This window comes from Thunnus thynnus, chromosome 7 (assembly GCF_963924715.1).
Source record: "Thunnus thynnus chromosome 7, fThuThy2.1, whole genome shotgun sequence".
Lineage (NCBI taxonomy): Eukaryota > Metazoa > Chordata > Actinopteri > Scombriformes > Scombridae > Thunnus > Thunnus thynnus.
Genome location: NC_089523.1, coordinates 28,947,387 through 28,962,037, shown reverse-complemented (window position 1 = coordinate 28,962,037; position 14,651 = coordinate 28,947,387). Strand labels below are relative to the sequence as shown.

At 39.4% G+C, this 14,651-nt stretch overlaps 2 protein-coding genes across 2 annotated transcripts; one reads left to right on the top strand and one right to left on the bottom strand.

Moving 5' to 3' along the window:
- Nucleotides 1-1,346: 1,346 nt before the first annotated feature.
- On the bottom strand, nucleotides 1,347-5,549 carry LOC137186428 (claudin-4-like). Its single transcript, XM_067595362.1, has 2 exons — nucleotides 4,474-5,549; nucleotides 1,347-2,692 (listed from the first exon to the last, which is right to left on the bottom strand). Exons 1-2 carry the CDS (start codon nucleotides 4,957-4,959, stop codon nucleotides 2,051-2,053), a joined length of 1,128 nt encoding a protein of 375 aa, XP_067451463.1. The 5' UTR covers nucleotides 4,960-5,549; the 3' UTR covers nucleotides 1,347-2,050.
- Nucleotides 5,550-7,889: 2,340 nt separating this feature from the next.
- Nucleotides 7,890-13,383, top strand: LOC137186426 (claudin-4). Its single transcript, XM_067595360.1, has 3 exons — nucleotides 7,890-8,140; nucleotides 11,621-11,692; nucleotides 12,233-13,383. The coding sequence occupies exon 3, from the start codon at nucleotides 12,376-12,378 to the stop codon at nucleotides 13,042-13,044; it is 669 nt and encodes a 222-aa protein (XP_067451461.1). The 5' UTR covers nucleotides 7,890-8,140; nucleotides 11,621-11,692; nucleotides 12,233-12,375; the 3' UTR covers nucleotides 13,045-13,383.
- The last annotated feature ends 1,268 nt before the right edge of the window (nucleotides 13,384-14,651 follow it).

Here is a 14,651-nt window from a genome sequence, read left to right as displayed (position 1 = left end):
ATAATAAGCTAATGATATGATCTCTTTTTATTATGAAGTTCTGTTTTATTTTTATGTAAAAGTCTAAAGAGACTTTGCATTTCTCTATTATGAACATAGACTTTTAAGACTTTTGATATGTGCTTTATAATATTGTTTTTGTTATCACATCAAGACTGTTTTGAAGCAAAGGGTGGAGGGAAATTGTGAGCATGAGTCACTGCTTTTTTCCATTTTTTCCCCCTTGTTTTGTCACTAACACCCTCCCGATCAGATAACTCACATATGTTATCAATCTACTGTATCTATAATGTTGTCATCCTGATTTTCCATTCTGTAATTTTGCTGTTTTCTTTGTAATCTGCACATCTATTGCATGTCTAAGGACAGAGGTTTACTGAACTTCTACTGAGCTCTATCAGTCAACCACAGAGTATCAACAGACACAATCCACACAGAGTGAACTGGTCTTTCCTGCAGCATGGACTCCACCATTTGCTTGTATCCCTGATATAGACGACATGGCAGTCTGGCAGTTTATAGGTAATAAAAGGCATTGAACTGGAGGCAGACCTGACATGACCCATACCATGTTAAGATTGATGTGACCCAGTTTTGGCAGGTAAGTAGCCCCGAGCCGAGCAGAAGAGATTCAGATCATTCTCAGCAATGATAACAATCACCTTGATGGAGTAATGACAGGAAGCCAGTCACATAAATGAAACTGATGCTGCATTTCAAAAAAAACAAAAAAACCCTACAACATCCTACCGTGTGACAATACAGATACCTGTGTTGGGTAAACAGACTCTTAACACACTGTCACACATGACTCAGCAACCCGATACTGCACTAACGATCATTTCCTCGATGATCCAGTGAAGGAAAAGTTTTATGAAAGCTTATCAGAGCGAGGATAAAACCCGTGATGAATACTTGGTGCTTTTCCACAACGCACCATTTTAAATCACTAAAAAAAACCTCAAGAAATGTTTTCAGTTTTTATCTTAATATAAACCAACTCAACTTTGAAATATTAAGTTATTCACCTATACTTTACTAGAACATCTTTCACTTCTAGAGTATATTTAGATTATAGTTTCCTTCAGAAAACAGATGCCAGAAAACATAATTCAGGATAAATAACAATAATCATATTTTTATTCCTTCATTTAATTGGTGGAAATTCAACTAAACTACTTACTAAACTAATAATACTAAACTGCTGCTTATATAGTTATATTATGTCTTCTGCATTGCCACATAATCATCTCCTGTCTTTACCTTGTGATGTTGATATCTGAGGTTGAATCTCTATGACGCCATGATATGCTTTCGGTTTCTTATAAGTGAGGCGACAGTGATCATTCAGTAAGAATCTGGTTTATTTACAGTAACAGATCATTAAAAGCTTTTGAAACACAGAAATTTAAAGCATTTAGAGGTTTGTTGAACTAAATGTGGAATTTGTAGGCCAACAGATAAAAATACACAGATCAAATAAAAAAGTAATAAACCCCTTTTTGCTATTTCAAGAGATATATTTGAAGGAATTTTAACATGAAAATATCTCTGAATGAGAATAAAGATAATGACGAGACATCCTTACAACAACCCAACAAAATATTTACACTCATTAATTATACTTAATCATACATGATGCTGGTTTTTCAACAGCTGGCCACATGGATCTAACATTTCAAAGGCCACTTTCATTTTTAAGTTTAGACTGATTACAGAAGAGAATGAGAACAGAAGCCAAGTTCCTCTTTATGTTTACTTTTGTCACAGCAGACATTTTGACCCGCCATAGCAGGAAAAGTCTAACATTTGCATTCAGGTGTGACAGCGAGCCAGCATCCACGGTCCCAGATCCCTGCTGGCACAACTAAATGGAGTGCAGCCACAAAATGTCCATTCTGAGGAAGGTCAATGTGACATAAACCGCAATCAAAACTCATGATTCACACCATATTTACATCGCCAGTGAATATATGTTAAAGAAAACTATCATTTCTCTCTGTAGAACGTTCTGTGACTTTACGAGCCCATGAAGGTGGTGCGAACCATCTTATACGTATTCTCTTGACGTGGAGGTTGACTTCACTGGTGTGAATTTGGGTATGTAGTGGGGATGTCCATGTTCATGTTTGGGCGGGCAGTTCCAACACAGTAGCCCCCCTCCCATTAACAGCAGTGCAGAAGCCGCCCAGCCGATATACAGCGCTGCTCCTAACTCGTATCTCTGGGCTTCGATCAACAGCGGGTTGTAGAAGTTGGTGATAATGGTGTTTGCAGACCAGGAGACTGGAATGAGACAGAGCAACCCAGAGATGATGAACAAACTCCCAGCCAGGATGCAAGCCTTCGCCTTGGACCTATCATCCTCGATGCAGTTAGTGCATTTCCCACCTGCGATTGCCAAGACCAGTCCGAAGACCCCAGTCAGGATGGAGATGACGATCATAGCGCGAGCGGCCTGCAGGTCTTGGGGCAGAGCCAGCATGGAGTCGTACACCTTGCACTGCATCTGGCCTGTACTCTGCACCACACAGTTCATCCACATGCCCTGCCATATGGTTTGAGCCGTGATGATGTTGGCTCCGATGAAAGCCGTGACCTTCCACATGGGCAAAGCGCACACCACGATGACCTTGAGCCAGCCGATCACAGCCATTATTATGCCGATGAGCTGAATCCCCTGAGAAACCATCTCGCCGGCTTTGTTCCTCCCTCGCACGTTAAAATCCAAAAAAGAAAGACGAGCGGAACGATGTGAGCTCGTATTTATAGTTTGTCGTGTGAGAAGAAGGGACAAAGACATGAGGGTATGTGAAACCACGGTCTTCATCTCCTATTGGCTAGAAGGAGTTTACACACAAACAGAGACCCAGTGACCTTTTTATTAGTGCTGACCTGCCTGAAATGTAAAGCTTCAAGGTCAAATGGCTCAGCCTTTTATTCGTTAATGCACAAAGATTTCACGGAAAAAAATGTTTAATAGTAAATTAAGTAAATATCCAACTTGTTCAAGAGGAAAACTGGATAAATCTGCTGTATTATGGATTTAAGTTTAAGGAATAATTAAGAATACAAAACCAAATCACTAGTTCTCTCATTTGAAAATGAAAACATGTGCTGTATATTTATGAGATTTGAATTCTATTACAACATTACAAGAGTTAAGCTGTGTTAAAAACTATTACCTGTCAGTTCTGGGCAGGTGTGAGAGAAACTACAGGATGTTGTCCTCTTGTTTACAGCGAGGGGCAGTGTTGGACAGGTGATGATTCAGACAGCGAGCACTTCACTGAATGACTCATAACACAATGTTTTTAAAATTCACATTTTGGAGAAGATTAGAACAATTTTTTTCTTTTAAGATGGAACTTCTGACTTTATTCTGAAAATATAATTTCCCGCAAAAAAAAAAAACAAAACCTACAGGTGTCTCATAATTCATGAGGACTATACAAAAAGGTCTTGCCTGGATCTGGACCTTTGAATCTGCCCACTCTACTAGGTTGAGTTGACTGAGGATGGAAATGGAGGGAAACAAGCTGACAATTCTGTCTGATATCAGGCAACATAATCTGGGATGTATTTTATTGTATTTTTAAGCGATTATGTTGTATTATAAAGTAATTATTCATATAAAGTCAATTAACTTCAGTCCTTTTTATATGTTTGTACATTAAAAGCATTAAAAAGACAATTTTGGTGGATGGTAAGTGAATTAGGAGTATTTTACACTATAATGAGGTTTTATATTTAGGACAAGCTGATTTTGCATTACCATTAAAATCATTGTTTTTATTTATCCATCTGGGTTGTAAGAGCTGAGCCACACCTCATGTCTTCTTTCTAAAGGCTCCATTTTAGTTTAACATCAAACTGTTTTAATAACATGTTATTTATATAATCTATAAGAACACACACAACACAATAATTCAATGTTGATAAAAAAAAAAAGGTTTATTTACAGCTTCAGACAGTCGAGAGTAATACACATTTTGCAATGAAATGATATGTAAAAAGGCACAAATGGCAGAAATTAACAGGACAAAAAATACAATACATCAAAGTTACATGTTAGATTTTGTTCAAAAATGTACGCCAACTTTTTTCACTTGCACAGATCAATTCTGTTCGTCACTCAGTCCACATAAGTTGTTGTTTGGGTGTGGTCTCTTTATCTTGGCACTGATGAAACAAGTCCTGAAGTGCTGCAACTCCACATGAAAGTATCAGACTGAACCGTTAGCACAGTTAAAATCACCATGAAGTTCAAAACATACTTAATGTGAAATGTTTTTTTTTTCAGTCTCTCTGCCTTCTCATCTGGCTTTTGAATCCTCAGACGTAGTCCTTGGGTGCAGTTGAACGGGCAGCTGAGTACTTGGCAGAGTAGTTATCCTTCCGAGGGCAGTTGGCAGAGAGGAGTCCACCACCCAGAATGAGAAGGGCGGAGGCCCCCCAGCCGATGAAGAGCGCAGGTCCCAGCTCCCTCTTCTGAGAGCCCACCAGGAGAGGGTTGTAGAAGTCTCTTATGATGCTGTGTGCCGTCCAGCACACGGGTATGAGGCACAAAACACCAGAAATGATGAAGATCACACCAGCTGCCACACCGATTTTGGCTTTGGAGGTCTCATCCTCCACGCAGTTGGTGCACTTGCCGCCTGCGATGGACAGGAGGATGCCGACGATGCCGATCAGGATAGAGATGATGATGAGGGCGCGGGCAGCCTGGAGGTCCTGGGAAAGGGCTAGCATGGAGTCATAAACCTTACACTGCATCTGGCCTGTGCTCTGTGTCACGCAGGTCATCCAGATGCCTTCCCAAGTGGTTTGAGCAGTGACAATGTTCTGGCCGATGAAGGCTGTCACTTTCCACTGGGGTAAAGCACACGTAATGATGGCTCCAATCCAGCCAATGATGCACAGGGCAATGCCCAATATCTGAAAGCCGGCTGACACCATGTCTCCTCAGAAAGCTTCTTGCAAAAAAAAAGGTCCAAAAGTTGTGTCTCTGAAAGTCAGTTGAGTCTTGCTTGAGAGATCCCCAAGAGTAAATGTTTGGTTAGGGTTGGAGCGGGTCTTTTATACACTTAACTCGGGAGGGGCTTGACATACGTACAAACTGTCACACAGACCTGTGACGTGATGACTACCCCCACTCCCAGCAACAGGCATGTGTCATCATGTCAGTTTTTTTTTGTCTCAGTCAGGTAATCATTGCATGTAAAAAAGTCACATGTGACTCAGAGTCACTACCGAGACTTTAAAAAAATACCATCAGCCACTCCCTCAAAATGATGGTATGTGGCCACTGGGCAGCTTCTTTGATCCTGTTTTTCTTTTTTTACTTCTTTTTTTCTGTTATGTGCTGTGGTGTCAGTGAAAATCATGCATGTTCAGAAACCATGAAGAGCAGCTTTGTTTACAGATGGTTCTTTTATATTTGTGAGTTTATCTATGAAGCTTTGAGCTGGTTTTCCAGATCTCAAAAAATAATCTTTCAGCCTGTAAAGGAGCACGTAATATTCCATATTGTGGTTAAACATTTCTCATAGAGTTTCACAATTTCCATCAAACATTGACCAATTGTTTGCAGTGACAAGGAAATCTCTAGTTTTGATTTTATAAGAAAACGTAGTTGTCAGGGTGTTCTGTTTCTGCTGTTTTATTTTAACCTTTGACCTTCGGCCCTTGATCTTTTCAGCCGCGGTAGTTTCAGGTTCTTGAGACAAAGGTAGAATACACAAAGTACATTTGTCGAGAGCTGCCCGAGCGTATCATAGAGCGGAAAAGAATACGTCAGAATAGCTTAGTCAGTGCATAAATTACTGTTGCCTTTCTTACTTACCATAACTTTGTGTTAGAATTAAATACTTAGCACACAGAATCTGATAAAGTTGACTTTTAAGAAAATTTGCATGACTGGTAAAAGTAACATTCTTGGTTTCTATTGAAGCTATTAAAAAATAATAAGTGTTAATGTCAAGTGAAAGACAGTATTTTGTTAGAATGACTTTGATTTGAAAGTATAAACTACAGAAAGCAGCTGCAGCTAATCAGTACATTTTACATTTCATCCTACACTGATTACACAGATTTATGATATGAAAACAAAAAAAAAGACCTTTAAAAAAAATAATTTTAATCATGATGCCAGTAAAAAGAATTTCGTATGAACCCCTTTTATCTAATCGCAAAGAATTATGAGCATCTATATGATGTATGAACAGAAAAGATGTACTGTAGGTGAGAAAAAAAAAAAAGATCAAAGCTGACCTTGCAGTGATGTCAGTCTGTTAAAGGCTGAAGGGCTGCTACAGGTTCTCCTACAGGTTGTCTTGGGAGAAAAATGTGTGCTCTGAAGTCCGGGGGTCCCGCTTGATTTATCGAAAGTTTTCCACAGCAGTGAGAGAACATCAGGAGGGAGATGTTGGAGAAATGGCAAACACCATGCCAAGTGATTCCAGTTGACAGACTGTGGCAAAAAAAGAGGGAATAGTGAGAGGGGGCAAAGAGAGGTAGAGAGAGAGAATCAGATTGTTTCAGAAATGAATAGAGGCAGTGTTTTAGAGCCAAAACTGCCGTTAGGACTATAATGCCTCTATTTTATCCAAGGTAGGATCATTAAAGCTACTGCAGCCTGGATATGGAGATTGGGTTCCACACACACAAGGAGGCACGGAGGAATTTCCACAATTAAAACTGAGGAGAGATGGTTTCAGGGTGAGATTATGTCCTGGTGCGCTCAGAGAGACCTCAATCACATGTCTCATGCTTTTGAAAAATGCAGATACACACACATGTTTGCAGCAACCTCAGTACCCTTACAGTGCACTATATCGAATACTGAATAATCTCAAAATGTAGCTGGGTGTGTGAATCATTTCTTTTAAACAAGTGCATAAACAGGATCAACATTTCAGAATATTCAGTCATGGCTGCGTCCATTTTGCCAGATGAATTAATGGGGAACAGTTTGCTGCACATTTTCTGCAGCGACAGGTGAAAGATTTGAATAAAGCAGCCGTGAGAAAATGCCAGAGGGACGCGGAGCGACAAGTGTCAGCAGGTAGTTGCGAGGCAAGCCCAGACTTCCCAGTAACGGCTTGTCTTTGGCTTTCACTCAAGTGTTCAACCCTTCAGGTACCATGGATGGGTCATTATGCATATCAAAGCAATATCCACCTGCAGTACAGACAAGAGTAACAGGTGTTTAGCTTTTTCTGTTGCAGCTATTTTAAATATTCAGGAGAGGAAAGACTAAAATTAGATTGCGAATTTGTGAACAATAACCAGCATGACTGTTTAAATTTAGCAGCGAAAAGTTAGATATTAGCTTGATAGAGCTAGTTAGCTACTTTATTTAAGCCAATATCTTAAAAATTCTCGAGGTAAATTCAGTTTATTTGTCCAACATGTTTGATTTGTTGCTAATATTTGTAAACATAAGTCAAGTAAATGTTATTTATATAACCAAAATTCAAAACAGAATTTTTTCTGGAAGGGTTTTACAATCAAGGAAAAACACTTCATGAGAAAAAACTCAACCAAGAAGAATGGAGGGGAGAAAAAGAGGAGAAATAACATTTTTTTGCTAATATTCCACATTGGACATCAGTGTTATGGATTCTGGTGGACAATAGTACGATACTGCTGGTCTGTACTTTTCCAAAATGAACTCATGAGTCATATTTTTGTCATTACGTCAGAAACAATAATCTTCAACCAACACAATGACAAAAATGATATCAGCCAGTTCAAGAGTGGATACTTATTTAACTTGGAATCTGGAAAGAAATCCTGCATTTTATTGTTTATTTATTCAGAAAGACTAATGAAAGAAGCCATTTATTACAACATCCAGTGTTGAGCAGAGTGAGACATAAAGGGAAGTTACTCTGGCTCTCTATAATGTTTTGTGATGCAAATGTCTCGTGATGACAATTGTCCTGTGTTACATTGTTTGGGTTTCTAAAGAGATTAAAAAAAAAAACGACGTGCGGTTTCATGTATCAGAGTAGGAAGTATGTGTTTCTATCTGTGCAGGTGTACCATGTCTATATTTGGCATGTGATGTCACCACAGTGAGCCCGGCGGCCATCGTCGTGGAACAGTCACAGTTTCAGTGGGTAATCAAAGCACGGTAAGTACCATCTTTGTGAGGTCTGGCGGTGAGTCATGCGTGTTAAGACATGACACATTATCACATGACACAAACATTAACCTGAAGTCTTCAGGGGTCTGCAGGTGATGAAGTCTAGTGGTACATAGCACCAACAGTGTTAAATATCTCTACATATCAAACAATATACTGTCATTTTTTTATTTCTATTCACAAAACACCATGACTATAAGTTGTTTTTTGTTATGTTGGTGATGTAAGACTCATTCCACGGCAGATCTTGTTGGATTTTTGTCTAAATGAGATTGTCAAGGTAAATGTGTGAAAGTCAGGTTGTGTAGATGTAATACTGGGCTACTAGAATCCACAATAGCTGCTATGAAAATCAGGATATAAGCCAGTTTAGTTGTGAAATAGGGAGTGACTGTGTTTATAAAAGCTTTTGTATTTTGGCATGGGGGAACTTTCAGTTCCTTTCTTTGTATGTGGCATTAGAGATGAGGATTTAGGCTTTTTTTTTTTAGCGTTAAAACAAAACACAATGACAACTTTAGTTCCTTGTAAACTTTAGTTTATTGTTTAACTTCCTACTACATGCATTTATCATCCATCATTAGCCTTCACACATTGAGCAACTCTATGGGTGTTAATAATTCACACTGTAATTTTTTTTAACATTAGCGCACATCAGTGATGAAAAGAACACCATAACAGATAAAATCCAAAGAAATAAAGGTTTGAATTAAATGTACATGTAAAGGTCACAAAGAATATTCTAACAGTAATAGGTAGTCTGTTATTATGGCCAGTGTATCTACAGTAGACACCAATACCTCACAGGAACCGGTCAGACTCGTTCCCGCGCCCCTGACAGGTGGATGTTTAACAAGGTGCTCTGCAAGTTGCCTCATGCATATTTGCAGGAAATGGTCGAGAGTGTAGCTGCGCCTCCTGGTGAAAACCCTAAATAGTGTCCATGTTTGATGTGGATAAAAACAAAGCAGGAAACATTACAGAATGTCCTGTTATTCAGAGCTAAGATCTAGTGAGAGATATAGATCTGTTGCCTGCAGGAAAAAACAGGCATGAGCATAAAATAAAAGGTTACGAGACTGTATGACTCTCAGTGATCATAATATGAGAGTCAGTGGGCTGAAACTAACTGTGGTTTATTAAGTTCAAATACATTTTTGCGTAAATATAAGTCTAATATGTTAATTTTAATAAAGAAAATAAACAATTATACTTGTGCAGCATATTCAATAACATGGAGCTTCTCACATTAAATCATAAGAAAGATTGTACAGATTTACATTAAAGAAAGAAAAAGTCAATGAAACAATTCGACATGCTGTTCCTGAATTTTGGTACATAATAATAATAATAATAATAATAATAATAACAAGAAGAAGAAGAAGAAGAAGGAGAAGAAGAAGAATAGAAAGGCAGCTTCATACACAACTGGCAGTATGTGAAGGTTCAAATTATTAACCCCTGCAGAGCCAAATCCAAAGATGGAAAACAGTCAACAAGTCGTGTTGTTTAGAGATTCCTTGGAAAGGTAGCTGAAAAAAATATAACAACAATCTAAACAAGACAGAACTTGTTTCTTTGCATCAGCTTGATCTTTAGTGACCTCTTTAGTCTCACGATACCAGACAATCAGCGATCTTCCCGCCTGTGTTTAGACACTGACTTGTGAGTCTAGTGAAAATACAACACCCAACGTTTTTTGCCTCAGGCTGAATCTGTGTTGCCAAAGTTACGAGTCTAAGTACAACAACGCCTCCATCGTGGAGCGGTTCACTTGCACTGCTGACAGTATAACTTAAAATGCATGTGTGGTTTAAGGGTCAGTGATTACCTTACATATCTTACCATTTAAAGCAGCACATTTACAGTCTTGTTTTTCTATGTTTTATGTATTTGCAGTAAGATGTAAAAAAAAAAAGGCAGGCATGTTTAATCAACCGTTGTTACATAAAGGTTAAAAATCAGACCCCAGCTAACAGAGACACTGCCTCATCCTCCACCAAATGTCAGAGGTTAACAGATTAAAAAATCATTACAGCTGTTATGATTCAGGCTGTATCTGGTTTTATCTGACTTTATCTGGCAATACACAGAGTTACTCATGGCACAGCAGCACCGTACCAGGAGTACGGGGGAATGGGAGGTAGAGTAAAGGAGGAAAAAAAACAAGATTTGATTAATATTTTGGCATATTTTGTGTTGTGCTACTTTAAATTAAGTATCAGTTGGGCCATCAGAAGGCTACCGTGTGTGATTTTCCTTTAAAAATCACACAAAATTGTCCCTTTAAGCAGCAATGCTTTTGTAAAAACTTTCAAAACTTTGATATCTGCTATCAGAAAAGCACATAAAGTAATCAGCTGTTATGAATCAGTTCATTGCTCTTGGTTACATATAACATGGGATTTGGGTATATATGTACTGTATATAATGTAAACTGACTCTTATTCTGCAGCAGAGGTTATAAGTAGTTTTGTACATGGTGTATGGAAGTGTTTGGAAGTTGGATTTCCAGAAATATAACTCAAATGGAGATAAATAGTTTGGAAAATGTATGGGTTTTATGGATTTAAAAGCTGTGGATTGAAAAAGCCACACTTTTTGAACTGAATGAAAATATTCGAGTTGATGTAAGATGTCAGGAAACATGTTTATGAGAGGAAAAAGCTGATTGTTCTCATCAGTGAACAGTGACAACAATACAAAGATCTTTTATTTCCCAGATGCTAAAGTTCCCATCAAGTGTATATTAGTGTTTGTGTGGGAGTGTGAGAAGGTGTGTGTGTGTGTGTGTGTGTGTGTGTGTGTGGAGGGGGTTAACCACAAAATAGCGGAGATGCTCAACCTGACCACTGACCCCTGATGACCTCTGTTAATGAGAGAAAAGTCTGTAATGACACAGAGCTCGCCTGTCAGCCACCCTCAACGGCCCTATTGTCTATCAAAGAAGGTATGCTAGATATTTTAGAAGATGTCTCTGCCCACTGAGTTATTCTTGGATGATCAAGTGTTCAACATAATAAAAGGATGATGTTAAAAGACAAATACGAGACAGAGTTTTCTGACTGCTGACTGGAGACGTTGCTCATTCATTTTAGAGAGAGCTGGATATTTCTGGACCTTTTTGACCTAGTTTTTGCCTTTTTTGTTTTGTTTGGCGGTTTCTGTCATACCAGGTTTTGTTATAACAGTAATGAGTGAAATGAGCAATGAAATATGAAATGTGAGATTACTGTAGTGGAAGTTTTTTGTTAAAATGTTTTGCCTGTCAGTATTAATGTCAGGAAGGGAATGCTACAGTCTAAAACTTGCTCTCTGATGACCCACCATTTGTTCCCCGGCATGTATTTATGGTGTCTCATGGAAATTCACCAGACTTTGTCTGTTTAGGCCAAGACATAGACCAGTCTGATATTCTCAGTGCATTTTGTTTATTTGAATATTTAACCATATATCCTTCATTTTAAGGAAAACACATCTGGCAAGCCTACTGACAATGAGGCCTGTAAACCCAGAACTTCTTCTCCCAGGAGGAATTATGTAGGTGACCAACGTAAAACAAGGCCTGTCATTGTTACTCTTTTTTAGAAAGGAGATCTTATTCAGAGGGTGACTCTGCATTTTTCTTCGAGGTTATCAAATGTCACAGATATACAGATACTGTACGCTTTCTCAAAACCAAAAGTCTTAAAAGGAGCACTGGTGCATTAACATCTTAGTATAATCATAACTGAGTTGTATGCATTTCATCTGTGTAAATGTGGTTTGGATCTAAGACAACAGTATCCTCCAGAATCTATATGTAATTTTCTATATGTATATTTTTTTTACTGATATTTAAGACTCTGTAGGAACTTAACAAAAGACGTCTTTAAAAAGATACTGATTTTGATGGTTTTCTCTTGTGATACCAATTTCAGCTGAACACAGTGTTGTAAAAACGTCTAAAGTGTCCCTGAATGCAAGTGTAGTTTGAAGGTAAACATGATGCCACTTTAAGCTGACTCCACCTTCAGTCGTCTAAGCTGTATAAAGAAGGTAGAATCTGTTTCTCCCTCTCTCTTTCTCTCTCACTAAAAGTCTTACGCAGGACTTTGAGCCAGCGAGATCCGATATCGCCTTCATCTCAAGAGGGTTGAGCCTGCGGACACAGAGGGCCTTCTATCCCGCAGAGCCCTGGAAGAGAGTCTTGTTCTGGTCCTTCTTCATCTCCAGACCCAACAATGTACTCTGCAGGCTTGGAGATCCTTGGGATGATCCTGGCCGTGGCCGGCTGGCTGGGGGTGATGGTGGCCTGCGGCCTCCCCATGTGGCGGGTGGCTGCCTACATCGGTCAGAACATCGTCATCTCCCAGGTGATCTGGGAAGGCTTGTGGATGAACTGTTCGGTGCAGAGTACAGGCCAGATGCACTGCAAGGTGCACGACTCCATGCTGGGGCTGCCAGCGGACCTACAGGCGGCTCGTGCCTTGGTCATCGTCTCCATGGTGCTCTGCATTGTGGGCATCGGTCTGTCAGTGGCTGGTGCCAAGTGCACCAACTGTAGCCGGGATGTGAGCAGTAAACCACGACTCGTGGTGGCTGCTGGAGTAATCTTCATGGTGGCCGGACTGCTGCTATTGGTGGCTGTTTCGTGGACGGCCCACGCCATCGTCCTGGGCTTCTATGACCCAATGCTGGAGGAGACGGGGAAGAGGGACTTTGGTAATGCTCTGTACTTTGGCTGGGCTGCCTCCTGCTTGCTCATCCTAGGGGGTGCGCTGCTCTGTTGCTCCTGCCCCCCCAGAGCAGCCACAGCACAAAGCGGTGGTGGCTCCGCGCCTCCCCGGGTGGACTATTCAGCTGTCAAGACCCTGTCAGTCAATGGCTACACCAGAAGAGACTATGTATGAATATGTGACATCTGGGCACTGGGGATCATACGATGACCAGTGTTAGCAAATTTGTGCTCAGTAGATGCATGCTTGGTGTTATGGATGCAGCATGCAGCACATTGGGCACGGACATTAGAATGACAGATAAATGTTTAATATGTTGTTTTGACCTTTATTCTGTAGTAGAGGGTGTCTTATGTTGCTTTTTATATTTTATTTTAAAAATCAATACATTTACTTGTAGATTTTGCCTTTTTTCTAAAAAAAAAACAAATGTTGCAATGTGTCGGATCTTTATATTTTTAAGATAATTTTTGGCACTTTTTGTCTTTATTTGACAATATGGTAGACAGGAAACGAGGGGAGAGAGGGGGGTAAAGAGGGGGGGATTATGAGGAGTTGCAACACATGCAACATGTCCCCAGAGGGAACCAAACCAGGGACCTTGAGGTGACAGTATGTGATATGCAGCTTGACCATTCAGTTATCAGGACCCATGTGTGATCTTAAATGTCTGAAATATACAAACTCTATGCAAATTATTTTTGATTAAAGCACATTTTACCAGATTATAAATAAAAGAACAAAAATGATATGTCTTTATTCAAGCATGCTTTGTTTTATACAACTGTATTTTGTTTCTGCTAAAGTGGATACACAGTTTTAATGCTACAATTTCATGCCACAGAGCCAGAAGTTATGTATGTTATGTTGGTATGCTAAAATTGAGTCTAATTTATAATCTATTGCTGTAAAATCCTTTGTTATGCAGAAACAGGGGCACATGCCAGCTGTAGAGTTCAGCAGAGTCTGACCAATAAGACCCCGTACTAGTGCACACTGAAAGGTATTTTATTTCAGTAGAAATAGATGAAACACACAATGGGTGGCTTGTCTCAGCACCTTATGCTTACCTTCCATTGTAACCTGTCCTCCATTTGCGAGAGTGAAACTGAGTCTGAGATAATAGTCTCCATGTGCAAGGGGATGTAACCTGCACTGTAACAGAGACCCTCAGAGCCACAAAGACCCCATTGATCAGTCGGTTTGCAACTGTTTACCTTAATCCCCGAGCGAGACTCAACAGAATAAAACTGCGTCTGAAAGAGTCACTTGAAATGTAAAGATTTTAAAATATCTATGTCAAATTGGGAATGCTAATTTACTCATCAAGCCTTGTTTTAATGTCATACAACATGTTTGCACGTCAATCTGCTGGAATTATCAGCAGCTTGAGAAAAGCAATATAGTGCATGTTTATCAGTGGATGAAACCAACAGGATATGACCTACTTTTGAGACTTCTTCCAAACTGTTTAGGTACTTTAAAAGTGTTTAATAACATATTCTTATAATAGAACACAAAAGTTTTAAAGATACAGAATACTGACTTAAATGGTAATTCATTGTATTTCTGGCTGATTTGTTCAGGCACTATGAAAAAAAACATCGGCAAAAGAAACAAAGCATGTTTTTTGCTTTTTAAATGCGTTTTGGGTTGAGCAGTGAGGTTAATGATCTGAAGGATAGACTTCTAAATATTCTGAAAACTCCCTTTGAGTAACTGTAGACCCTGCTGGCAGGATTGTGAACTGAGGCCAACTGTGCAGTCATGTGTTGATGGGA